Source organism: Squalius cephalus (genome assembly GCF_949319135.1).
Source record: "Squalius cephalus genome assembly, chromosome: 15".
Taxonomy (NCBI): domain Eukaryota; kingdom Metazoa; phylum Chordata; class Actinopteri; order Cypriniformes; family Leuciscidae; genus Squalius; species Squalius cephalus.
In genome coordinates this window covers 8,369,134-8,396,116 of record NC_137136.1, presented here as the reverse complement: position 1 = coordinate 8,396,116, position 26,983 = coordinate 8,369,134, and the positions used below count along the sequence as shown (strand labels likewise).

Genomic DNA, 26,983 nt, shown 5'->3' with positions numbered 1-26,983 from the left:
AGCCTCAGGCTGAAGGAAATGCAAATTCACGCCAGAACAGCTGCTGGATTGCAGGAGAATAGGATGCAGGAGGTTCAACACTCTTACTTCAGCAATATAACAAATTAAACACAAATGTGGTTTATCTTAAGATTTTGCTTATTATATGGTTGAATTGGATCGTCGAAGGTCATAATGTAACATTTAAGTATTACAGTTTTTTTTTAAATATTATGAATTTGCATTTCACTGTTTTTATTCATTTTGAGGAATACAGAATCTGTTTTTACGAGTGAGATGAGTAAATGCAAACTCACATTTTGTCTAGAACAATAGCCATCATGTTCACACACCTATACTCCCGGTTTCTCTCAGTATGGGGACAGAAGAGGTGTCTGGCAATAACTGGGAAAACAAAGTAACTTGCATTACTTATTTGAAAAAGTAACTCAGAAATTTTGTGAATTTAAAGTAATGCGCTACTTTACTAGTTACTTGAAAAAAAGTAATCTGATTACTTTACTTGTAATGTAAGAACACTGTTCTTAAGCAAACATTTTTGAGAGTAATTTTGTTGACAAAATTAACACTGCCAAAAACACATGTTAAAGTGACCCAGATCCAGTTATAGTAGTGATGTACAAGCAAAGGCTTCTCTGTGATGGTCTTCAGGGGAAAGCTGAAGTCCTGTAGCAGCCGTGTGTGAGCGCAGCGGCTCGTCGGGTTCACGGCAGGTCTGTCAGCACGCATTATGACAGTTTGAGGACCCACACACATTGTTGATGCTTTTTGTGTTTTATGTTTGTGGAATATTGTCCCCTGACATTGCTTATAATGAGCACGTCGGTTTCTAAAATATAGTTGTCAGCTCTGGAAAGTCTGAAACTGAAGAACTGCCTACTGCAAAGATAAATGGAAATCTCATTAGAAAGTGTGTATCACTTATCACTTAAATATATATATATATATATAATAGGCCAACTTTGAAGTGTTTTTTTCAACAATTTGTTGAAGTCCATCAGTCCTGTTATTTCAGATAGATAGATAGATAGATAGATAGATAGATAGATAGATAGATAGATAGAAAAAATAACTAAAGTGTGGCCAGTAAATGATTACAAAATGTTAATTTTTGGGTGAACATTTCTTTAATGCTTTATCAAAACATCAATTAACATTATTTTTGTTTGGTTGCTTCAACATGGGTCAAAATCCACACAAAAATACATCATTCATAACACAAACATTATTTTCAAACAATTTGTCACATCATCACTTAAAACTACCCAAAAAATACTTCATTCTAAAGTCTTATTTGTGGACAGGTCAGAAGAGCAGCTTCACATGAACTCATATCACTCGCCCCAAAAGGAACCGATAGAAAAACGAGGCTGGTTTATTATTAACATGCAAAATACAATCATGCATCTGGCCCTGCATTTGCAAAAAAAGAACGAGAGAGAGAGAGAGAGAAAGAGAGAGAGCCTGAATGTCCACAGATATTCTAATTCAAATAGCTGTTCATTCTCTAAGATCCAAAATGCTTTACAATGTAAGAACATTACGAAATTTAGCAAAATCTCAATAAACCTTTATATAAAAGAAAACAACAGACGATCCATGTATTTCTTCAACTACTGTAATCCAAGTCATCATGCTTAATTCAGTAGGTCTTTTTGAGTTTGTGCTTTCTTCATAGTTGTAAGTCTGTACATGTACACATGTACATAATAGGAACGGTAGCATTGCAACACCTATGCAAGCCTCACAGGCTACGCATGCAAACAGAACAAAGTAGAACAGATTAGGTTTCAAATTCACAGAAACGTGCTAGTTTTTGTAATGGCGCTTCAGTGACCAAACGTCCTGGAAGACTCATACTCGCTGGGGCACTTGGGCTTGATCCCCTTGCTGTTGTAATAGTCAACCACCTGGTTTGGGACTTCGGCTAAGACACTTTTTGCCAAAGCAGCAGGAGAGGCCTGAGAAGAAGAACAGAAACAAACAATTGCAGGGCCATTTTTCCATTTCGCCATCTGGTCCTGCACTAATGATGTGTGAAGATACTGTACTTGCTGAAACCCACATGCACACTGATGAAAAACATCCTGAACCTTCAGAAAAAGTGACTCAAAGACGCCTCGAGGAGCTGAGAGGAAATCAGAGGATGCCCACGTCAAAGGAGACGTGACAAACCCCTCCAACCCCTGTTGGCCAATTAGATGGAGGACAGGAGAGGAGACACGGCTGAGAAGATGGTGTTGTTTATCGGGGGCCATCAATACAGTATATGTCTGGAGAGAAAACAAGCCTTGGCACTTCTCCCGAGAGGATCCCAATAAACTGTCACTTTGGCTTATATGAACACTCTGTCACATTTAGAGACATGCCATGTCAAATGTGTAGATTCATTCATTCATTCTGTGTTCTGTATGTTGACTGTTGTAGTAAGTTTAATATTGATATTATAGACACTAACACTCAAAAGTGTGGGATTTGAAATGTTTTTGAAAGACGGAGCATTTGATCAAGATTACAGTAAAACGGTAGCACTGTAAAATATTAGGTAACGCTTTATTTTGATGGTCCACTTAGACATTCTACTAACTACAGTATAACTTGGCAACTACATGTCAAATACCAGTCATTAGAGTATTAGTAGATTGTCAGCTTAACTCTCTGAGGTCGGCAAACGCGCCGGCGCGTTTTGCTGGATTTTCGTCACATTGTAGCACAATAAACTTAAATTACTACGTCATTTATGGTCATACAGAAAAAAGAAATATGAAAAAAGAATCTGTGAGATGCCTACTTTTGTATGTGTCCACTTACAATCAAATCAAAACATTGTGCTTTTGTAAAATAAAGAAAGCTTAGACCTTTTGACCATTTTCAGAAGAATTTAATGGCTTCCAGAATATTTTGTTGTATGAATATCTGAAAATGCAATAAATTAAAATAAATAGCAGCTTTTTGAACAAAAGCTGAGAACAAAATCGCAAATTTTTCAAAGACCACGCCTGGATTGGTTTCAGAACGATGATCAAACATAGATGGAGTAAACTGAGTCCATCAACACTCACAAAGCTTCACAGTCCACCTCGTCCTGGGTCGAACATTTCATTCAGTAACGTTTGGCAGTTGTGATCTGGTGTTTAATGTTTGATGATCACGTTATTTATCATTTGTTTCTGCTTCTTTTTCGCCTGTGTTTTGATCAGGAGATTCTGTACTCTTTCAGAAGATGCGTAATAGCGCCCCCTACCGTATAAGTGAAAACATGGATAGCCGTTTGTGGGGTCGAAAGAGTTAAAGGCACACTATGCAGTTTCTGTTTTTCTCAAACAGCGACCCCTAGAGTCACTGTGGAGTACTTGTATTTAACGCTACTGTCGTAAATACCACTCACGCAGAGCCGTCTCTGCACTCTTTCAACCGCGCTTTCTTCGTCGACTCTGCGGTGATTCACGTCTGAAATGCGTGCTAGTGTCTTCCAGATAGGCTGCTTCATATGTTGTTGATGTATGTGACGTCGTGCCGTAAAGCAAGTCGTGATTCCCTCGAGATTTGTCGGGGTGCCACCTCTCAAACCTGCATTGGCTGGTTTTGCCAAAAAATTCTTTGATAGAAATTTTAAAAGAACAGCGTTTGTTTGAAATGTAAATATTTAGTAACATTACAAATGTTTTACTGTCACTTTTGATCAATTTAATTATTGATGAAAAAAAGTATTAATTACTTTCAAAAAAGTCTTACTGACCCCAAAAACGATTGAATTTTCAGAAAAAAATCGAAATCGCAGAATCCACAATGTTCCTCAAACCTTTTAGGCTCTGTATTAAAAAACACAACCCTCTATGTCATAGGGCTGTACCAGAATATTCGAGTATTCGAATATTCGTTCGGTGGGTTGGTATTCGATTTTCAAATTTGACATTCGAATATTCGTTTAAAAAATTTTTTTTTTTTTTTTTTTCACACCTGGCATCCCCCTAGAAACGGTTCCCATTCGCGCTTGAATGGGGCTGTCATGCGTTTTCTCAGATCGGATAGTTCTCTCTGATTTATCAATATGAACAATGAACACATAAATGTGTTTTTGCAAAACGGATATGAATCCGAACTTCAAATCCCGCGCTATAGGCAGATGTAATGGAGTGCACGTCACTAGCAACAGATAAGCTGCATTTTACTGATCGTCAGCTAAAATTTCTAAATCAAAGACCGCAATAAGAGAGCGGCAACAGCCCTGGTAAGATCATTTCGGTTCTTTACTTTTAATGAAGTTGATTGTGTGTTAAAGCATCTGCGACCCACTTTCACTTTGATTTGCGATAGTTTGCACGTTGGCTTGATGAATAGATGCTGATCTGCGGTGACGCGTGCTGTAAGCGTCGTCATATCTGGCTATAACATGATATAGCCTAAAACACGCTGGGCGAAATACAATACTCTTATTTTAGAGCGCAGAACAGCGGAGTTTGTATGGGCAGAAGTGCATGCCTGAGCTTGTAGGCTATAAGCTGCGTTGCTTTGACATTGTGGAAATAGAATAGAAACAATATATTAGCCTACCCTTTACTGTGTCAGTAATTACTGTGCTGATGATTTCTGATTTGAGAGTTATTTGTTACTCAGAAAAATATTAGGCTGTGTTTTGTATCACACTGTAAACCCTAACGCTCAAAATAATTAATTGGTTTGAGTAGGACAAACTTAAATTAAACTAATTTGTTCAGTCAAATTAACTTTTATGAGTATTTAGCACTTTCTTTTTCTTTCAAGTTCACAGAACTGATATATTTTAAGTAAACTGAACTGTTTCATTGTTTTGAGTTTTATGAAATGATTTATTTTAATTTAAACAAACTTAAGTTTAACTGAAACGGCTGGGATGTCTATTTCCCAGCATGCTTTGCCGATGTCACTTGAATGGGAGAGTAAATGCTAAAATTAAGTGTAATATAATGTTTGTTTTTTTTATATTAATGTTAAGTGGGAGATTTAGTATTAATGTTTTGTTATGCTAATTTAGTAGAATTTCTGTTATTGTTGGTTTTAGGATAGTTACCATCATGGTGACAAGTGGTGCATGCGGCTTGATTTGAGAGCAAATAAAATCTTTATATTGTTGTACTCATACAGCAAGTGCTGTATAACATACTATTGTTAGCATGATAACATGTTAGCAAACTAGCTTGTTAAAACTATAAGTTAATACTAATGAAAGTGTTCTCATTGAGATTACATGAAGGTTTTAAGTTAAATGTATGAACTAGTGTACTCTGATTTTAATTGTTCTTAACTTGAAATGTTTAAGTTCTCTTGAATTATTGCAATGAGGAAGATGAATAAATATTCTGAGTAGCAGAAACTGAAAATGTTTGAGTTTGCTTAATCAGTAAATTTAAGTTAATTATAATTTAAAATGATATTTAAAATAAACTCCAAAAATATAAGTGATGATGTACTCAAATGTTTGAGTTTATGAACTTAAAAAAATTGTGGCAACTGATTGCCTCACTTTTTTTAAGTTCTGCTTACTTATTCGGGTTTACAGTGCACTAGTGCAGTGTCCGTTCTCGGAGCCCTGCGCGTGAGGCGCGCGCGCGCTTCCCGCTCGCGCTGTTCTGTATTAAAAGTTTATTAATTCTGAACGTGTCACGTCTCGCGTGTCTATATTGCACCAAATGTGACACTGCACTCGTGAAGTCGATTGGATGAACGGTTCTAAATGCAAGATAAATAATCTAAATGCAAACAGACAGACGCATAGAGATTCCTGCCTTTATTAGAGAGAAGAATATGTTCAGCCCCCTCCCTCCGAAGCTTCGAATATTCGATGTTAATTCCTATCGAAGCTTCGAAGCTCAAAAAATGGTATTCGGACTAGCCCTACTATGTCATGTGAAAATGTTGGGGTTTGTTTTGCGCTAGTTAACCCACTCAAGAGTTAACCCACTCTCTGCATTCTGTGGTTTGTTTTACACCAGGGACCGGCAGTAGATGTGGTAATTAATGGAGCAATCAAGCTAAAGGTTATTAGATTGCTCTGAGACTGGGTGGGAATATGAGACGGAGAGCGAGGAGGAAGGAGGGAGTAATTAACCAGGAGAGATTCTCCTTAGAAGTACTTCAGACATTGTAAAGATGCTGGATGAAAACCTCTGCATAGCAATGCACTGATTAAAGGGCATGATCTACAGTTCAGCTGCATGTATAATCATTTTAACTTCCAACTCCAAGTAAAGGGAGCTCAGGCGTGGGGCATGAAAAGGTCTCTTTAGCTGTGAAACATTAGGCACTTAGAACTAGTAAATAGACGTGATAAACATTTGCTATTCCAGTGATTTTAACCTTGATTCTGTTGAGGGTGTCTCTTAAAATTCAAACAGCTCTCGAGGACATAACGCTGGACCTTTGCCGATATTACTAAATGCAGTGTTGTTATTGTTAACTAAAGCTAAAACTATGAAAAATAATTTTCGTTAATTGAAATAAAGCTGAAATAAATGACAAATATTCAATGAAAAACTTAAATGAAAACCAAAAGAAAATTAATAAAAATAAAACAAAGTTTAGGTTAAAGTACGAAAACAACAAAAATTAAAACAGAAATACAATTTTAATTTATAAAAAAAATGAATTGAAATAAAAAAAACTTACAAAAACACAAAAAAATTGTTAAAAATAAAAAATGCTAAAGTATTCATTAATAAAATAATAGTAAACTTACTTTCCACAAATAAGGTACACTTTACTAAAAAAAAATTTTGATGTACAACAATCACGTTTTTATGAGTTTGTTGTGATGTTACACTATATCTAAAAAATGAATCTGGTATTTGGTTTTAAATGCCTTAAAGGTCTGCATCGGCCCCTTAAAATGGGAATTTCGGCATGCTTGACCTTCTCGACTGTATCCAACAACTAAAATCATGTCATCATTTTGCAATTAAAAATAAATCTTACAATTGTGACACCCTATACATAAAGTAACATCATTTGGGAAGACAAGTAATTACTCCCATTCCATATTGTAAATGTTCACATAAGTTTACTGCATTGCAACCATTGTTAGCTCACACTGACTTGAGTTTAATTTAGTCTAAATTGAATTTTTTTATTATTATCTTATTTATTTATTTTATACATTTAATTGTTTATTGCTTTATTGCATTTATTAGGGCCTATTTTGCACCCTCATTGTGGAAAAGGTCAATATCAAAACACATTTTAGCACAGCTGGAACACAGTCTATTTAATAAATGGCTATTTTACTGTCATTTAAATGATTAGATATAAACCCCATGTAAACTCACATGTTTGAAGTTACGGAACGGCACAAACTGTACGATGTCACGCAACACTGGTTCCCCTTTAGGCGAACGAAGGATTCCGTCATCCCCGTCCAGCATCTCCATGTCAGTGAAATCTGCACTTCCAACTCCCACGATTATGACAGACATGGGCAGGTGAGAAGCGTGGACGATCGCCTCTCTAGTGTCCGCCATATCTGTGATCACACCGTCCGTCAGGATGAGCAGGATGAAGTATTGCTGCATCAAGGCAAGAAAGGACAATTAGAACAAGAGGAACTTTAGAGATGAAAAGAGATGGGATAGAAACACACTCACCATGGCCTCTTTGGTGTGCATTTCCTCAGAGGCAAAGTTGGCCACTTTCTGAATGATCGGGGCAATGTTTGTGGGACCGTACAGCTGAATCTTAGGAAGGCAGTTTTGGTAGGCCTCTACCACACCCTGGATACCTGCAACGTTTAAGAAGGAAAGTCTGGAGCTTTTTGGATGTCACTTCATACGGTTACACTTTATTTGAAGGTGTCTGTGTTACAATGTAATTATACATTTAAGTACTGAGTAATAATAATTAAATAGGACACATTAAAATGAAGTATTACCCTTCATACTGACCCCCCCCCCCCCCCCATCAAAACCATTAAAAACATATATTTTCTTTACTTTAAATAAAATAAACATTAACCGGAATGAAATAAAAAATATAAAAAAACCTAAACTTATTTTATTTTAGCTAAACTACATTTCTCATTTTCATTTAAAGTTGAAATACTAAAATAACTAAAAGTAAAACTTGACATATTACAAAAAAATCCACAAAAAACAACAAAATTTCTCAAATTAAAATGAAAATGCAAAAATAAAGTCTAATTCAAATATTAACAAAAACTATAATAGTACATCAATGATACTAAAATAACACTGATAAATACTATTTTTCTTATATTTGACATGGTTATTATAGCTAACTGAAACTAAAGCTAAAACCATAAAAAATTGATAAAAGTATAAAATAAACATTAACTGAAATAATATGAACATTTTTTATATTTCATTTTATTTTATTTTATTTCAGTTAATGTTTATTTTATACCTGGCAACAAAGATGTTGAAACTAGCTGAAAGAAAATATTTAAGTTTGTTTCAACATTTTCAGCACTTTCAACATTTCTCATTTTAATTGTTTAACTTGTACTAAAATGTGACCCTGGACCACAAAACCAGTCTTATAGGTAATTTTTATTTAATTGAGATTTATACATTATCTGAAAGCTGAATACATAATCTTTCCACTGATGTATGGTTTGTTAGGATAGGACAATATTTGGTCGAGATACAACTATTTGAAAATCTGGAATCTGAGGGTGCAAAAAAATCAAAACATTGAGAAAATCACCTTTAAAGTTGTCCATTTATGTTCACGATTGTGCTGCATCCACTCACAAAAATACATTTTTTATATATTTAAGGTGAGAAATTTACAAAATATCTTCATGGAACATGATCTTTACTTAATATCCTAATGATTTTTGGCATAAAAGAAAAATCGATAATTTTGACCCATACAATGTTTTGTTGGCTATTGCCACAAATATACCCATGCGACTTAAGACTGGTTTTGTGATCCAGGGTCACAAATAACTAAAACTAATAAAAAATGTAAAAAAAAAAAAACTATACAGACAGACATATAAAAAATAAAATAAAAAATAAAACTTTAAAGAAAATTTAAATCTAAAATAAAACTAATTAAAAATATAACAGTATCTCAATGATACTAAAGTAACTGATATTTGATCAATCAAAAATATTCTGCATGGGCAATGTAAACGAGTATTTAAAGGACTGGAACGAATGTCAGTGAAGGCTAAATCTCGGCAATGAAGCAGTAATGCTGTTTACTGACTCGATGAGCATGAATCTTAAGGTCAGCCTGTCTTTCCTCTCCACACCTCCAGCTGTTTCATTTAATTAACACCTGTGAGCTTGAAGACGCTCAAACAGGGGCTCAAAGGTGAAAGCATGCCATGCTGTGCAGCAGCAGAATTAAGATGAGAGGACTTTCAAACCGGAGATCAATGGATGTAATCGCTTCATTGGCTTCCCCGCAAAGAGAAATCAAAGATGCTCAGGACCCTAATAGACTCAACTTTGACACACACACTGCACTGTCTCTTTAAAGGATATGTCATGCTTAAGACATTAAAAGGCTTGAATTAAGCTAATGCTGACGTCCTTTCGTCATAAGACCTTTTAAATTTGCATGCATCGTCAGTGACATGACATTAGGCCAGTTCACACGGCTGCTGTGAGAATGTCTCACCCTGGGATGTGCATGTGGCCTATAGTGTCTGCCTGTATTGTTAGCACAATGAATTAAACTCCACCACCCTCCGGAAATAGAACGCTGGAAACGTTGTTCGGTGTGATATCACATTGGGAATTCCACCTAGGACTCATTGACAGGTGAACCGTCGCACAATCGCTCAGGGAAAACCACACACACACACACATTGCACTGTCAGTCATCAGCTAAATGAGCTCTTTGCCTTTTTACCCCATTTCTAATTACAGTCTACAGTAATTGCATTGGCCAACAAAAGTCTCCTCAGGGCAGTAGCTTGTGTGAATGTGTAAAAGTTCTGCTGTGTTTCAGCCGAGGAGGTCTACCAGGGGGAAAAGAAATATCCATTACAATTCTCATTCATCTCAATCAGTTGCTTGGCTAGCGCGGGACCCCCAGAAGTGTTTGACATGCTTGCTCATGGGAATTCTTGTGTCATATTTATAAACGACCAAGTGGAAAACTCTGAATTCTAGATAATACTCGGGTTGAAAGAGGCATGCAAGTGTGAAACATGGCAGCACTTTTTTTTTATTTTGTGAAATAATTAAAAATTTTCCTGCTAAATTATATTATTAAGGTGTTATAGATGAAAAAGTATATAAAGGTTTGCTTTATACAAGATAAATGTTTACATGCATAAATACAATAAGCAATAGAAATTCAAATAATATATATTGCCGTTTAAAAGTTTGGGGTCCAAATTTTTAAAAAGAAATGAATACTTTATTTCAGCAAGGATGCATTAAATTGATCAAAAGTGACAGTGAAGACATTTATAATGTAATAAAATAAAATAAGATTTATATTTACAATAAATGCTGTTCTTTTGAACTTTCTATTCTTTAAAGAATCCTGAAAAAAAAAAATTTATCATGGTTTCCACAAAAATATTACGCAGTTAAATCAACATTTCTTGAGCACAAAATCAGCATATTAGAATGATTTCTGAAGGATCATGTGACACTGAAGACTGGAGTACTTTGCCATCATTGGAATATTTTTAACAATTTTCTACTAAAATAGAAAACACCTATTTTAAAATTATAATAATATTTCCCAAAAGTACTGTTTTTACTGTATTTTTGATCAAATAAATGAAGCCTTGGTGAGCATAAGGGACTTTGTACCATCAGTAAACTTTTGAATGATAAAAAAAATCAAGGCTACTTTTGAAAGGTTAAAACGGGGAAAATTAGAATGGCAGCAGAATGGTTTAGTCATCATTTCAAACAGCAGGGTAATGCTAACCAGTCAAACCTTGACCCTTTGTCTGCAAGATGTTTACACCCCACTGCTTACAGGTCTACAGATGAGCAAAACGTTTTAAAAGCTTGCCAAAGGAGTGACTTCGGATGAGTCTGAAAAGTGGCCTTTTTCATAGAAAGCAAACACCCATGCTCTCGGGACGCCTCGCCACAGCTTGTCAACAACAGGTTGTCAATATTTAGAAAGTAAAAATCCTTTAGAATTGCACACCAATGTCATTCACGCTATCCAAGCGCTTTGCGTGTCTCGTTCGGGTTTGTTGGAACCGCATTACTGTCATGCCAGATTTTCCAGACAATACCAGGGCGTAAAGGTGCGCTCTCTGCTCGGGGGAGATTGGCTGGCATGTGTCCTGGTCTGGCTGAGAGCCTTTTGCTATTCCTAGAAGAGACAGGCCTGGCTGGTTGATCAAAAGCTGAGTGGTCTGTGCTCATTCTGGGCGCCACCCTGGTGTGTCTGCGCTGATAGAGGTGGTACAGAAATAGCAAGGGAAATTAAATGACACCAATACACTGGAGCGATGATCAATTTATCCTGCTCGTGGCCGAAGACAGGGGTGATGGAAAAGCCAAGTACCAAACAAACTGGAAGCAAACTAAATACAAAATCCAATAATTTGCAACTTCTGACCTGACTTCCACAGTAACACCATCCCAAAGAGAGCTAGGTTACATGCGAATGCAGAGATCGCTCTGCAGGGGCTTTCTCACAATAACAGAATTATCATTTATATTACTTTACTGTCCCATCTGTTTCTGTGTTTCTAGCACTCACTGTTATCATATTCTCATCTTTACTTTCTGATCGCTACCACCGTCACCGTTTAGGAGACAAGTTTCGAACTTTAAACAGGTTGTGATGATGCAAGCATGCCAAGAGATTACGTTCTGCAAACAATCTTGCTTTTGCAGCGGAGGGCAGTTAAATAAAAAGCAGTTAACAAATTGCAATAAAATATGTAAACGTATCCTACAATATTAAACCACGTCCTAAAACTCTGTACAAGAAGTTCTGATCTAATGCAACCAGCTACAATAATTTCACCAGGCCTTAAAACATTTTGTGCTGACAGTCGTTCTTGCCTGCTGTCAAGGCCCAGAGAGACTAATTATTGGGGAAGGGGAGGGTGTGATGATGACATCATCCAGGTCTCCCTCCTTCAGACATTCCCCTCAGGCTGTATATTTTATAGCAGCATTAAACATTAATGTGTCCACTTTTGTCAATAGCATAGCTCTGTAAGTCAGCTTTGTATATATTGATCTCCTTTGTGTGGGGTGACAACTCTACTGAAGGGCTGTTTGACTTTGCCAATGTTATGTTGAGGCTTTGAGTTGTTCAGTCCCAGTTGGCAAAGGTCACATTGGGAAGTTAATGGATCTGTATTGACGAAATAAATTAAGATATACGGTCTAGTATTGGAATGAATGCTCTATCATACCTGCACATTCTGGGTTGTCCTCGTTGAAGTTTACTGCAAAGTCGTGTGACACCTGTGAATTAAAAAAGAAAAGAAACAAAATTCTTATTTGTGACATCAATAATGTACTTTTCAAGAATAATTCATACCACACAGTTGTTAATTCCTTGAATTTGATCGGCTGAGCGACGTTCCAAGAGTGCTATATACAATCCATCAGCAAAGGGACTTTTCACTGCCATTTTTCAATGACTATTACTGCAGGTTACATCGATTCACCAGTAGGTGGCGACAATTCGCGGTTTTATTCGCGGAGTCAGATCCCTCCTTCATTCAAAAACACAGGCTTTATGCAAAATGTCACATTAACAAACAGGAAAACCAGTCTGCATACACTTGTCGGAGAGTACTAACTGATGGCGATATCTATGGACTTTTAAGGTATTCAGCAAACCTAGTTCTTTTTACTGTTGGTGTTTTATTCGATTTAAATATCAAAATTTTAGTGAGAAGGAGAATAAAATAAAAAAAACTTGTAGATATCAATCAGCATATTCGGCAATGCATATCTTTGCTTGCTCCTTTGAAGGTATCTTGAGTAAAACGGCTCTATATTTAACGAAGCACATACAAAAGAGACTTAAATATTAAGTCTTGTTACACTTGTAACTTGTTACAGCACTTGTATACTGTTGCTTCTATTGTTCTCCTCATTTGTAAGTCGCTTTGGATAAAAACATCTGCTAAATGATTAAATGTAAAAGACCAGACTGGAAGCGATGCAACCGGTTTTACAGAATAAGGACGTTTGTTGCCCATAACCCCCATTCATTTAGGAACTAAACATGACTAAAAATGACTGCCTTTATGAGTGAGTCACTGAATCATTCACTCAACTGATTCTTTCAAAACGCTGATTTATTCAGAAATGATATGAAACACACCATGAGGGGAAATCCAATATATTACTGCAAACTGAACGGTTCTTTTGGACAGTTCGTTTCAGTGAACCAGTTAAAAAAATGGTTCATCAGTTATTTTTCAAGTAATCACGTAATTCTGACATCCTGCATGGCGTGTGTACACTCATTTTTATATTAATTTATATTATGTTTATTGTCATCAATCTTAGATTTCGATCGCGATTGATTAGGTGTACTGTTGATTCAAGAAAGTGCTGTGATCGGTTGAGTGTGATTTTGACTCCAGAACCATTGAAATCGGATCCAGAGCAGTTAATTGCAAAAAAAAGAGTTGGCAAAAGCAGACATTATGGTTTTAGGAACATATTACTCACTTTTGAGTCTGACGGGGGACACATTTGAGAGACAAGTTCATTGATCAAGTCAAACTGATTCAAATGATTCAGTCTGATTTGGTGAACTGGTTCAACCTGTTCACTGAATAAACCGGTTTAGTAGTTCGTATTTTGTGTTGCTCGGAGAATCAAGGGCCCTATTTTCATGGTCTAAAAGAGTTGTCCCTATTCTCTTAATGAGTAATGGGTGTTTTGTGAGTCTCATCTCCTATTCCCTTTAAAAGCCAGTTGCGCTCGCGCCATGGTGGATTACTATTTACATGACAGAATTTGCAAGCGGAAAGACTGAACGCTTCTCCAGAGAGGAAACAGAGCGTGAGCAAACCATCTACGGGACAAGCCGTACTTGATTCTGATTGGTCAACTGCTGAATTTAGCAGTCAAACATTTTTATATACTGACTGCTAAAATGTATAATTATCCCAAGCATCTGATTTCTTACATAGCTGTGCTAGTGTCATATCTTAGCTATCACTTTGCTGTCTCTATCTTCTCACATAATAAATAAATCAAACTTAAATGAATATTTAATATAGATTTATTTATTTATTTATGTGAAGTCAGTAGTCTTGAAATAGGCTAAGCAGAATAATGTACATTTAGCTGGTCAATATCGCCGGTCAATAACCCCTTCAGGGGGATTCAACACCCCTCGCTTCATGTTGTAAATAAACACAAGAATTTCCATATCAATGTTTGAATACTTTAAAGAGATTTTAACAATAAGCCTGGAGTGAGGGCAGCACATCCAGATATTCAATATATCTAATCAAAAACGCTTGAAGCTTAAGATGAATATAAAACACTCTCAGCCCAGCACAAAGACACATTATCTGTCACAGAGAAATTAACCTGCTGATATCAGTTCATACATTACTCCTGCAGTAGCCTAGTTAGAAGTATCGCTCAATCTTCATCCCGTTAATGAAAAAAAAAACCCTGCTATAAATGCTAAATAAGTTACCTTGAAGTCCGGAGGTATTCGAGCACCAAAGCCAAACGCCGGGAACATTTTGTCACTGCACGGAAGTGAAAGCGGAGAGGAGATTAGAGCTAGCAAGAATTGAGAATCTTGGGGATTAAATACCAAATTTCCTATCATGCTTTCCTTTCTCAATGGCCTCTGATCACTGCTCATTTGTAATAGACACAGATTTGCATAATTGTTAGTGCCTGACAAATCAGCATGCGCTGTGATTTCAGATTTCATCCCAACCAAATGGCCTGATGGATGTGTATCCATCTTGTTCTGGAGTGAAGCCATAGCTTGACATGGAGCTGGAAATTAGTTTTTGAATGACCTTTCAGAGAGCAACAATAACAGCTCAGCTACAGTGGTAAAAATGCTGGGATTTAGAATGTTATACAAAGACTGCTTCAGGGTTTCAAAAGAATCAACAGTTGAAATTCAAAAAGTCACAGGTCTAAAAAACAATCTTTAATTAAAACATGCCTATTCTGTGAATTACACATTCCACTGTTTCTCCTGCAAAAGGCAGCAGGTAAGTAAATTGGGATCAAAATAAAATCATGTTTTTCAGAAATGTACTGTTTGAAGTGAAAAGCATAAATATATTTATTGTGTTCTGTCTTGGTTACGTCACTATAACTGATTTCCTGTTTAATATCTGAAGGTTAGGGAATCACATCGTAACATTGCTGTGTCTGAAACTATAGCCAGCAAGTCAGTCACTGACTTGGACTTTGTTTTGTATGAAGGTACCTCCCAAGGAAACTAGTTTCAGACTGGCTTCCAAGGCACCATAACATCATGTGTAAGTAAATATACAACCTGCATACTGCCCTCTTTGCCTCGGGGCTTTCAGTTTTCACACACACAAAAAATCTGACACTGATAAAACACCTACAATCTTATGAAATATTTATTTATTTCTTGGAAAAAACATTCTTTGGTCAGAATACATGGCTACTTTTGAATGTCTGTCAATGGAGAATGATGCATCCACATCTACAAGGTTTTGGAACCATGCTATCCAACCAAACCTTGAACCTTTGATTCATTCACTTCACTTTTTATTTCCTTTTAGACAGACTACACATTCACTTCATCACACACAAAATAAAACCCCAATGCTGGGGCTCTACTTTACTCGCTATACTGTCAAAATCCTGCACACTCTGAGAAAGAGAGCTCGCATATGTGTGAACCTAAACAACTGTCGTGTGAAAAAAGTCAAGAACCTAGAGAGCAGAAGTTGGGATTTGATTGGCTGTTCAGCCTGCTCACCTGTCATAGTCTTGGCAAATCTCCCCCACTGCGACTAAAGCTTTCAGATACTCGTTTGGCTGGTAGGGGTGGATGTAGTGTAACGAACAACTGTTCTTCGGATCCCCATTAGAGGCTGTGAAATCAATTGCTACCTGAAAAGACAAGCAGCAATCAACGTGGAGCTTTGAAGCTAATTACTTAAAAAGTATACACCACATGTGGAAAATCTCCTAACAGCATTGACAGAGAGTAAACAGCTTGTAAGAGCTGTAGTGCTGTAAAATGCATGAGTTGGGACTATGTATGTACATAAAATATACTTGGTTATGACACATCTCTCTATAAATTACAGAAACGTCTGTCTGTCTGTGTGTGTGTGTGTGTGTCTGTCTGTCTGTCTGTGTGTCTGTTAACCACATATCTCTCGAACCGTTAGTCCGATGGATTTCAAACTTGACAGGTGTCTCGCTACGGTCACGAGTAAGTGCAGTGCCAAGTTTGACGTTGTTTGGATGAGAAATGCTAAAGATATCGTTAAATATATCATTTTGAAAAGGTTGTGGTTTAAAAATAAACAATCTGACATTAGAGGGTTGTATCGGTCAAAGAAGCCCCAAGAAGGTTGTGGTTTAAAAATAAACACACAGTCAGCTACACTGTTTACTTCTGAATATTATAGTTTGGTTCCAGAACGTGATAAATCCATCTATCTATAAATTACAGAAACGTCTGTCTGTCTGTGTGTCTGTCTGTGTGTTATTCGCATATCTCTCGAATGTGAGATAACCACTAAATGTGTGAAAACCACTATTTTCTGTTTCAAACTTTCACATAGCATCTTTAGGTTATAATAACATAAAAAATTCAAATCCAGATTTTGATTTTCAAAGATTTATTATAAAAACGGATTATTTTTTCCCAAAAATGCAATAAATTCATGACTTTTTTTTTTTCAAAATGCAATTAATCCATTGAAACAATATAAAGTTATTTTTGATCATATTGCCATCGCAAGAAATAACTCCTGAACTTTTTTGACGGCAATCAGCTCACAAAAACTGATTTTGCACGGGCACTCTGCACTGCTCCCTGAATTGAGGCGCTTATTCATTTGTGGATGTTAACTGAATCTGTAAGTCAGCTATGCTGTTTACTTCTGAATATTATATTTCATTCTGGTGCGCTTAATGCTATCGCTACTGTGTAATAGTAGCCTATGCTATTCACCAACTAAACATCCTATTCAATGCGTTCACAGTCTCTTTCACGGGCATCATTTGTAGTTGCCTATTCACAAACTGTTTGCTCAAGCATAGCGTTTTCTCGGAGTTCACTGTGTGCTTTCCATGCACAAATAAAAATGTCACTGAACTTTTGCTGTGTAATTGTAACAATGAGCACTCAAACACACCAAACCAACAATTACTAAAAACACACACAAAAACTGATTTTGCACGGGCATTTTTTGCACTAGTATTTCATAACACAATATTAATTATAGGCTATATACCAAAAGAAATGCACCAAAAGCCAAAAGTTTGGGCACACTTGACTGACTGTTTCTTCTAGACACCCACATCATCTAAAGTAATGCTTCTCAAACATCTTCAGGAGGACAACCAATAAAACAAAAATCAGGGGGAAAGTAATACCTATACACTACAGCGTATAGTCTATTTCTTGAAATAGTCTCTATCACCAACCCGAAAACTTTTGTTTTATTCATTTCATTGTATTTAACTACATTTATCACAAATTATTGTTGACATAATCATATAATTCAATGACCCAGGCAATTAATTAAAGGTTGGTGATTTTGTCAATTATAATTTTTAAAATCAAATTAGTAAGTTCACAGGTTGAAGTACAGTCCACGATTACGTTAATGTTCAGCCAGTGAACCCCAATGGATTTTATAGCATTCATCTAAAGTGCCTGAACCAACATTTAATTAACAATATCCCCGAAAGTAAGATCCCTCTCCTTGGTAACAAAATGTTTTATTTTAGCAGAAAAGGTTTGTAAAAAAAATAAAAATATACAGGTCTACCATTATGCTTTCTAGAGAAATATCAACACTTATTAAAATTGCACGTTATATAAATTCATTAAACAAACCGAAAGCCTTTAATTGAAACTAATTATAAAAACCTTTCAGAAGACCTTACATGACAACAATTCAGAAAGATCTCATAGTGACAGATAATAAAAAATAATGAAACACTGCAGTGCACACAGTATCATGTGAAAATAACATTGCTGTAAGCAGGTGAGACAATTATTGTTTTATAAATTATGCAAAAATTGAACATTTAGAATGACACTTTGTTTTTCCTGTTCCCATTAGTATGTACATATTAATGAATAATAAATCACGAATGCTCTGACTAACAAGAACATAATTCATTAAACAAAGCTGCCGGCTATGCTAATGTCAGAGAAAACAAATGATAATGGATGAGAAGTTTTATTGATATAAACACAGATAAATGAACTCCATCGACTAAGAAAACATGAGTGGTATCTGCCTGGACTTACTGTAAACTGTATTTGGCAACCTCCCATGATGTAGTCCAGAAAGGAATGCATCTTAATTATCTGAGGACACAAAAGGACAGGCTATCATGAATTCAAGCACTTTTTTATGCTGCTATCTTCTTCTCATCACTTCTAATTAACGTCAGCCATGATCAAATTCAGTGGCCATTTACAGAGCCAGGATCTCACATTTTAGCCGGATGTAATGACTTCTAGCTGTGTGAAGTTCCCACCTCCATCTACTGTAACCATCAACGCCTCTGCTGACAGTGTAACACTGCCGCTTTTTGAAATACTTCGGGGAGACAAGGGCCAGATGTCCTCTAGAGAGCATCATTATATGATGAAAATATTACCTTGCACTGATTCAGAATGACAATCCCAGAGTTCTTGTAATTCTTCTTCTTGACTTTATATTTGGGGTTTATGCATTCCCACTGGACCTGTCATTGTTTAAAAAAAAACAAAGTAAAAAAAACAAACCATTAGCTTTCCATCAGTATGGGTTGGAGTGTTTGATCAAGACAACCTGGACAATGAAATAGCTTCATTAGAATGTGTGAGATGGTGCATAATCGCTTCCCATTGGAGCAGCAAAACAAGATCTCCATAGACAATAGACTCGGAAAACAACAATTTTAGTTATAATAATGAGGAATGATGTCAAGCCTGGAAGCAATGTTCTAAAATAATTAGCAGAGTGTGGTACTGATGCCTGCGGTATTGAGATACCAGCCCAGAGCGCTGGGACTTCACAAGTGAACGAGGTGTCATCCAGCTGTAGCTGCGCATTTTAGCGGAGTTACAATTAACTGACAGCTTAAAAGACAATGGCTTATTGTTTTCAAAATCAGAAAGAGATGCGGTCTTAATCAAGTCTTTAGCAGTAATGGTTAATCATGGAGCCATTTTAATGTTTAATGGGGATGTACTAAAAAAAACTCTTTAACACCTTACACAGAACAACATCCTCATTATCGATTATAAAGGAGGATGTGCTTCTTTTTGTGTGAATTTTCAACCTTAAAAATGCCAATTATCCTGTTTGCTTCCACTTTCTACACAGCATAGTGGTCTTGAAATGCAATAAAGCGTAAACTACAAATTAAAGTTGTGCGGAATGACTTAATGGACACTTAGAGATCTAAAAGGTACAGGGATATTAACTCTGATGGGATGTTTTTTGTGTGTTCACATGACATTTAAAGTGTAAAGCAACATTGTGTTTTACAACAGACTTACAGAATAGCGTTTCAAAGTCATTCCATCAGTTGTCATTAAGGTTTAAAATGATTCTAATTATGTAATTATTCCACTAAAAATTCCATTAGAGCACATTGTTCGTTTCAAAGCCAGTCATTTTGAGTTTAATTATGTTTTTGGAATGTGTATGTCAGGTCCTTCTTAGAAGGATTTGGTTTAAAAGTCTGTATGTTTATCTGTCTGTCCATCCATCCATCCATCCATCTGTCTATCTATCTTTTACATCTGTCACTGTAAAATTATCTATCCATCCATCCATCCATCCATCTATCCATCTATCTTTTACATCTATCACTGTAAAATGATCTATCCATCCATCCATCTTAGCAGTTTAGGTCAGGGACACTTGAGGTAATTCTCTACAGAATGTAGAAGAAGCTAAACTGACTGTGACCCACATAAAGATCTCCTCATGTAACCTCATTTCTCTTTCATCTTTCACCTTTGCTGATTACTCTTTGAACCAAACTAGTTCCTTCTCATCATTAGCTTAACTTGCTACATCTCAAAGAGCTGTTTCAAATAAAGCCAATTGGATTTAAAAAGCTGCTTGGCTTGTAGATGTGTGGTGGATGTGAAAGTGCTCAAATAAATTGCAGTATTTTTTATAACAAGTTTAAAACCGTTACCTGTTTTCCATCCATCGCCAATCTCATCTCTTTGAACGTAGCTTGAAACTCCCCAATGAAATCGTGCTTTCCGTTCGAGTCCCAGTCCCAAACTGTACACTGGATGTCAAGGGAAGAACACAACAAGCAAAAAAATGATATTAATAAGGCATCTAAAGCCCCATATCACAATCTTAAACCTTGAAATCAATTTCATTTACATTCCAGATATTAAATTAAATACCATAAAAACCTATATGTTATGTGTTGGTCCAGTTGTTATTGTGTGATTCAACCTCTCTTAGACTTCTGCTTTTTTCCATTGAATCTTTTCATCATATTATATTTATTTTCTCTTCACACTCCCCATCCCCCACACATAGATACATATATTTGTTTCCTCTATAGATGTCTAGTTTGGATACCATTTTTTTTTCAGCCTTCCTCTGAAGCATACATAAAAGATATTCTGAGGGATGCGGACACCATACCCTTGTTGAACCCACTCTGTAGTTGCCTACATACGGTCCACAGAGAGCGCTGAACACTAGAAATGTCTGGAACCCGAACACACAGCATACAGAACTGGAGCAGACTAACCATCACTGTGCCCCATGAATCCATGCATTAAACATAAAGTGACATGACACATTAATTAAAGTTTGATGGTTTCCTGCAATTTCTAGGACAACAAGGCTGACTTATATAATATTCCTGTAAAAGATGAAACCAGAACATAGTGTTGCTTCTCATTCACACTTATCTTATATCACACGTCTTATCTTGAGCAATTTGGTTACCACATTATCATACTTTAATGATGCAAGACGGAAAGAGGCTATATGTAGAATTCAGAAACCCTTGTTATTGGCGACACCGGTGGCCGTTAAGAGAACTACAGCAAGCAACTTACTGCTCGTGCTTGTGCACACGTAACGTACAAGAGACTGAAAGTGATGCAATGCCCCAATATATTTACAGCTAAATTCTTTTTCACATAAAAATCAGTCTACAGGCCTTCAGTTAGGAAGTCAGGGAAGGTCTCGTTTTTTAAGTTTCATTACAAGCTGTTCACACATTGGGAATAAAAAAAGCGATTATTGCATGAACATTTTTATATATAGCCCCTTTAACGGATATTTTTTTCCCAGCATATGCCAAGACAACTATAACTAAGCCAGCTTGAGACAGCAACAACTAATGAAGATAGTCGAAAGCAGGACTATCTGTATGTCCAACCAATGGAAGACAAAGTGTTTCTGATATATTTCTAAGATAAAAAAATATATTTTTGCAATTCTGTTTGGTGTCATTAGTGGCAGTGAAATTACACACTTCAGCTTTAAAGTAAAGAATAAATACATTCCAAAATTCTCAAAAAATAACTTCATTCCTAAACCACTGATGCCAACTTTGAGAATTAATTTTGATGTTATTACATGCTGTATTTGTCTGAATTTCAAAATGCAAACATCAAAGAGTATACTTCATAATACTGTAATTTGCACAACATTTAGGGGACAAAAACTAAACTGTAAAATTAAGCAGAAAGGTATGAGAGGACACAACTAATGGTAAAACATTTCAGGTGTGATATTCACATTATATTCATAAATACTATACATTTTATAGTTCTAAAAAATGAATAATAAATGCAAAATTTTTTAAACTAAGAAATATTACTCATATTTGCATGCAGAGAAATCATTTTCAGTCAAAATATGTTTGTTATTACAATTTAAAATAACTGTCTTCTGTTTTACTAAATTAAAAAATTTTATTACCAAGTATCCCTGTGATGACAAAGATGAATTTTCAGCAGATTTATTCAGTCGTTAGTGTCACATGATCCTGATTTGGTGTTCAAGAAACATTTCTTATTAAGAAAAGTTTTCATGGTCAAAAACAGTTGAGCTGCTTCATATTTTTGTGGAAACTGCAATACATAAAGTACATTTTTCAAGATATTTTGAGTGGAAATTTCAAAAGAACAGCATTTAATTGAAATAGAATTCATAAATGTCTTTACTGTGACTTCTACTGTCAATTTAAATCATACTTGCTGAATAAAGGTCTCACTGCCTCTTAAAAATCTTGAATGGTAGTGTATGCTATATAGTAAGCTTGTTAAGAAATGGACATCAATTCAAGTAACAGCTGTCCTCAAAAGCAGACTTGTGTCATGATTGCTGACATTTTATGTTTACTGGATCTCTGAACCACATTAAAGGTTGGGTAGGTAAGAATTGTCTAAAGAACTTTTTTTTAAATTGGCTTAAACTGTCTTTATATACCAATACATAATTAAAATGTAAGTACTTTGAAAAAGAGAGTATAAAAATTGAGTGACTATAGTGTATTTAATCTTCAAAAAACACAGCTCATTAATTCCTACCGGGACGAAACAAGTGATTGGCTTGCGCGACTGTCACTCTCCGTCGCCATGACTACCGCCGCTATTACTGGCTCTGCCCACGTGCGCGCAGTCGCGCAACCGTTTTTAGGTGGGAGTGAATGGAATTAATGAGCTGTGTTTATTGAAGATTAAATACACTAGAGTCACTCAATTTTTTATACTCTCTATTTCAGAGTACTTGCATTTTAATTATGTATTGGTATATAAAGACAGTTTAAACAAATTTGAATAAAAGTTTTTTTAGACAATTCTGACCTACCCTACCTTTAAGAACCAAACAACTGATGTACCAACAGCCATGTTAAGCACCCGGTAGAAAGACTGAGAGTTTAATGTTCATGAGAGAGTCTGGTTCATCATTTTAACTGACTGTTCCTCTGTTAGCAAGATGTCAGTGCACACAGCAAGAAAATCGTCGAATATCGGAGGGATTCAATCAATCACAGCCATTACGAGTTAACCACACATGGCTCGATCACGGCACTCCTTAAGTGTTCAGTAGGTTCTAAAAGGAAGACATGTTTCCCACACTGAGCGTTGTTGCTCTGAGTGGTGAGGCAGCAGCGCTCTAATGGACTCCTAAAGGGCAGGTCTGTGAATGGGGTGAGCTCCAGCTGTGAGTGGTGTGATTCTGCAGATGGCATGGAGGATGGCTGGCACTAAATGAGCCTGAGTCGTTTGCTGTATTAAGGTCTGTGTTCTGTTAAGTCATAAGTGGGCAGAAGGGAGGCCACACGCAGTCATATGCTGATGCACTATATGAGCAGAAAGAGGCACACAGGTGCCCTTAAGAGATGTTTATTGAGGAACCAAAGCATCTTGTTGTTAAATGGACTCAGTTCATTGAGTACACAAACTCCAACACCCCAGTGTAACACTGCGCTTTAAAGTGTACCTATACCTATACACTACCAATACCATTTTGTTTTGTTTTGATCTATTTAATACATCCTTGATGAGTAAAAGTATTATTCTACAAGGATGCATTAAATAGATCAGAAGAGACAGGGAAGACTTTTACATTTATAAAAAATATCTATATATACTTCAAATAAATGCTTTTGAACTTTCTATTCATAAAAATGATCATGGTTTCCACAAAAATATTAAACAGCACAACTGTTTTCAACTGTCATAACAATGAGAAATGTTTCTTGAGTACCAAATCAGCATATCAGAATGATTTCTAAAGAGTCATAAAGTAAAAAATAAAAATGAAATCTTACAGACGCCAACTTTTGAACTTTTAGATATAATAAGTCTGTATCTAAAAATCCAGCAGTTCATATGTTTTTACTATTGACAAATTAATCAATGAATCAACTATAGGAATAATATAGGGATTTTTGCTACTTGAGCAGTGAGGATAAACATGGTTTGTGCCGATAATAATTTTTGGTGAATTATTGCATTTTAAGAACATGAAACCTTAAAAATTCAAGAGACATTTTTAAACAAAAAACTTATATATTTATGAATAAAATACATAGAAGAAGAAGAATATTTCTATAATGTAAAAATGTAGACAAATTACAGCATCATTCATATAAAAAATTACAATTATTGTATTAATAGTATCTATAGTAGGCACATTTTATTATATATCATGATTATAATAATTTAACAGGAGGTACTTTAATTCAGATTCCTGCGGGAATTTACTTTTAATATTAAATTAGTGTGCTTGAACACATTGTTTAGCTCAAACTTTCCCTGAGTAATTCCTTTCCCAATTAAATCAGGCAGTCTTTGATGAATATCGAACGAATAAATGAAGCAAGAGAAGGCAAGAGACCAGAAAGAGGAAGGCAAATTAGGGAATGTAAAAAACACATGGGAAATCCTGGTGAATCATTGCTTAAACACATGCTCACCAAGCCTAATAACCCTGAGCCATGTGACTGATGAGAGATCCTGCCCCAGCAATCTGATCAACACACACGGTGGTCCAGCAACACATGAATTTCAAAGTAGTATGATAATCAGCAATGCTCGTCTGTCCGCGTAAATGCAACCTCACCAAGCTTGTCTAGCTCTGCCCAAGAAATCGTCTACCAGTAAAACGGTCAATTCTAGATTAAGAACATAATTTAAATAGTGATATTAAAAGAAAATCAGTTATTTTATCTGTTATATACAGTATTCTGTAAAAATAAGACCCTCTTTTTTTGCATTCCGATTCTGACATTTAAAGGCACAACAAGAGATTTTTTTTCTCTTATTCCGTGGATATCGCCTATTTTCCTCTACTTGTTACCACGGTTTTTCTGCTACCACAATGCACGTGCAACTGCAGGGACATAACTGTGACGTCTGCTCCCAAATGGTCTATAGCTTAATTCTATACTCTCCAAATAATGGTAAAATCTCCATTAAAGGGATAGTTTACCCCAAAATTAAAATTCTGTCATTATATCTTTGATTAAATCTGAGAGCTGGCTCACTCCTTCATAGGCTTCTATGTTATTGAAACTTGCCGGCCCAGAAAGTTAGTAAAGACAATTTTTAAAATAGTCCAAGTGACTACAGTGGCTCAACCTTAAGTTTATCAAACGACGAGAATACTTTTTGTGTGAAAAAAACCCTAAAATAACGACTTTATTCAACTATTCATTTTATTCGGGCCTCTGAGTGAGTTCACGTAGTGTAACAGCGCAGCGCTTCTGGGTTGTACGTCAGCGCGTAGGCTCACTATTGGCCGACGCTGGTCATGTGTGTGATGCGTGTGATGCTGGCCTACGTAATAGTGAGCCTACGTTCTGACGTTGTCTTTACTAACTTTCTGGGCCGGTAAGTTTCAATAACATAGAAGCCTAGAGTGAGCCAGCTCTCAGATTTAATCAAAAATATATTAATTTGTGTTCCGAAGATGAACGAAAGTCTTACGGAGTTGGAACAACATGAGGGTGAGTAATTACTGACAGAATTTTCATTTTTGGGTGAACTAACCCTTTAAGGCAAAAAAATATATATTATGTGCAGTTGTTGGGTGGATCAGACTGTGAGGATAACATAAAGCAGAATATATAAATATATATAGCAAAATACATGAAGGCAGACTGACAGATCTTCAGACAGATCTCACTTACACACAAAAAAAAACAGATTCTATATTTCTGAAGCCAAAATAGACCGGAAATCTAAACATTGAAATGTATTCATTAAAACAACTTTTCCCAAAGTGCTGAAGTGCATTTCAACTGAAGTGTAGTAGAGTTATTGATGGGTAAAAAGCAGAGCAGCTACATCAAATTACAAACACAATACATGTACTTCTAAGCTTCTTACAAGCTGCCGTCTGCCAGGAACATGAATTGCAAATGCTAATGTAAATGTAAAACTAAATTAAAATGGATCCATATATTTATTTGTTAGTGTCAGTCAAATACACATGATCACACGTTCCTCTCCTACAGCAAGTGTTGATAAATCATAATTTACCTTCAGTATTCTTTCATGGTCTCCACTACAGAGCGAGTTAAGGGATGTCTTGAAGGTCTTCCACATGGGGTTGAGGTTATTCATGATGGTCTGTGTGAAGAAAGGGGGAAAAAACAATTCAACGTTGCTGAAGCACTATCACAGGGAGATCTTCGAGAGAAACTGTTATCCTACCTCTGTTCTGTGCACTAGCTGCTGAGTGGTGTCATCATTTACCCTGTAGATCTCTAAAAACGGATCTGACTTGCTGAAAAAATCCTGAGGGAAGAACAGAAGCATACAGATCAGCTGATAGCATCACAAACACGACCCATAATGTGATCCTGGAGAGATTTTAGAGGTTACACTTTATTTCAATAGTCCACATTAGATATTTGACTAACTTTGCAACCACATTTCAACAAACTCTCATTAATTTGCAAATACAAATCGCAGAGTATTAGTGGACTGTTAGGTTAGGGTTAGGGTTAGAAGTTGACATGTACTTGCAAACTTAAAGTTACTTATAGTCAGTAGAATGCCTGTCAAAATAAAGTTTAAGCAGATATTAAGAAGACACTCTTATGATTGATTGACATGTAGTTGCAAAGTTAGTAGCATGTCTAAAGTGAACTATCAAAACAAAGTGTTACATTCCATAATATGTGTTATGCATCTAATATGCATTTATGTGACCCAGCAGCATCGTCACTACATGAAACATTGGTTTTTAGCAACTCACTGTCTTTATAACATCAGTTTACTCACTGCTTCAGCAATTCTGTAATATACATGCACTCCACTGCTCTTTCCTGGGATTGCACCTGCTCTAAATTCTGCCTGGCACTGTCAGTGAAAA

At 36.0% G+C, this 26,983-nt stretch overlaps 1 protein-coding gene across 1 annotated transcript in view; it reads right to left on the bottom strand.

The window, feature by feature from the left end:
* Positions 1-1,113: 1,113 nt before the first annotated feature.
* The window catches only part of cpne4a (copine IVa), a 66,874-nt gene continuing 41,004 nt past the window's right edge, over positions 1,114-26,983 (bottom strand). The window contains exons 6-16 of the mRNA XM_079895580.1: positions 26,320-26,403; positions 26,146-26,235; positions 20,310-20,408; positions 18,774-18,860; positions 18,418-18,477; positions 15,898-16,031; positions 14,614-14,668; positions 12,353-12,404; positions 7,617-7,750; positions 7,302-7,538; positions 1,114-1,961 (exon numbers count right to left, since the gene is read on the bottom strand). Of these exons, the coding sequence (XP_079751706.1) occupies positions 1,830-1,961; positions 7,302-7,538; positions 7,617-7,750; positions 12,353-12,404; positions 14,614-14,668; positions 15,898-16,031; positions 18,418-18,477; positions 18,774-18,860; positions 20,310-20,408; positions 26,146-26,235; positions 26,320-26,403 (1,164 nt within the window). The 3' untranslated portion in view covers positions 1,114-1,829. The remainder of the gene's footprint in view (positions 1,962-7,301; positions 7,539-7,616; positions 7,751-12,352; positions 12,405-14,613; positions 14,669-15,897; positions 16,032-18,417; positions 18,478-18,773; positions 18,861-20,309; positions 20,409-26,145; positions 26,236-26,319; positions 26,404-26,983) is intronic.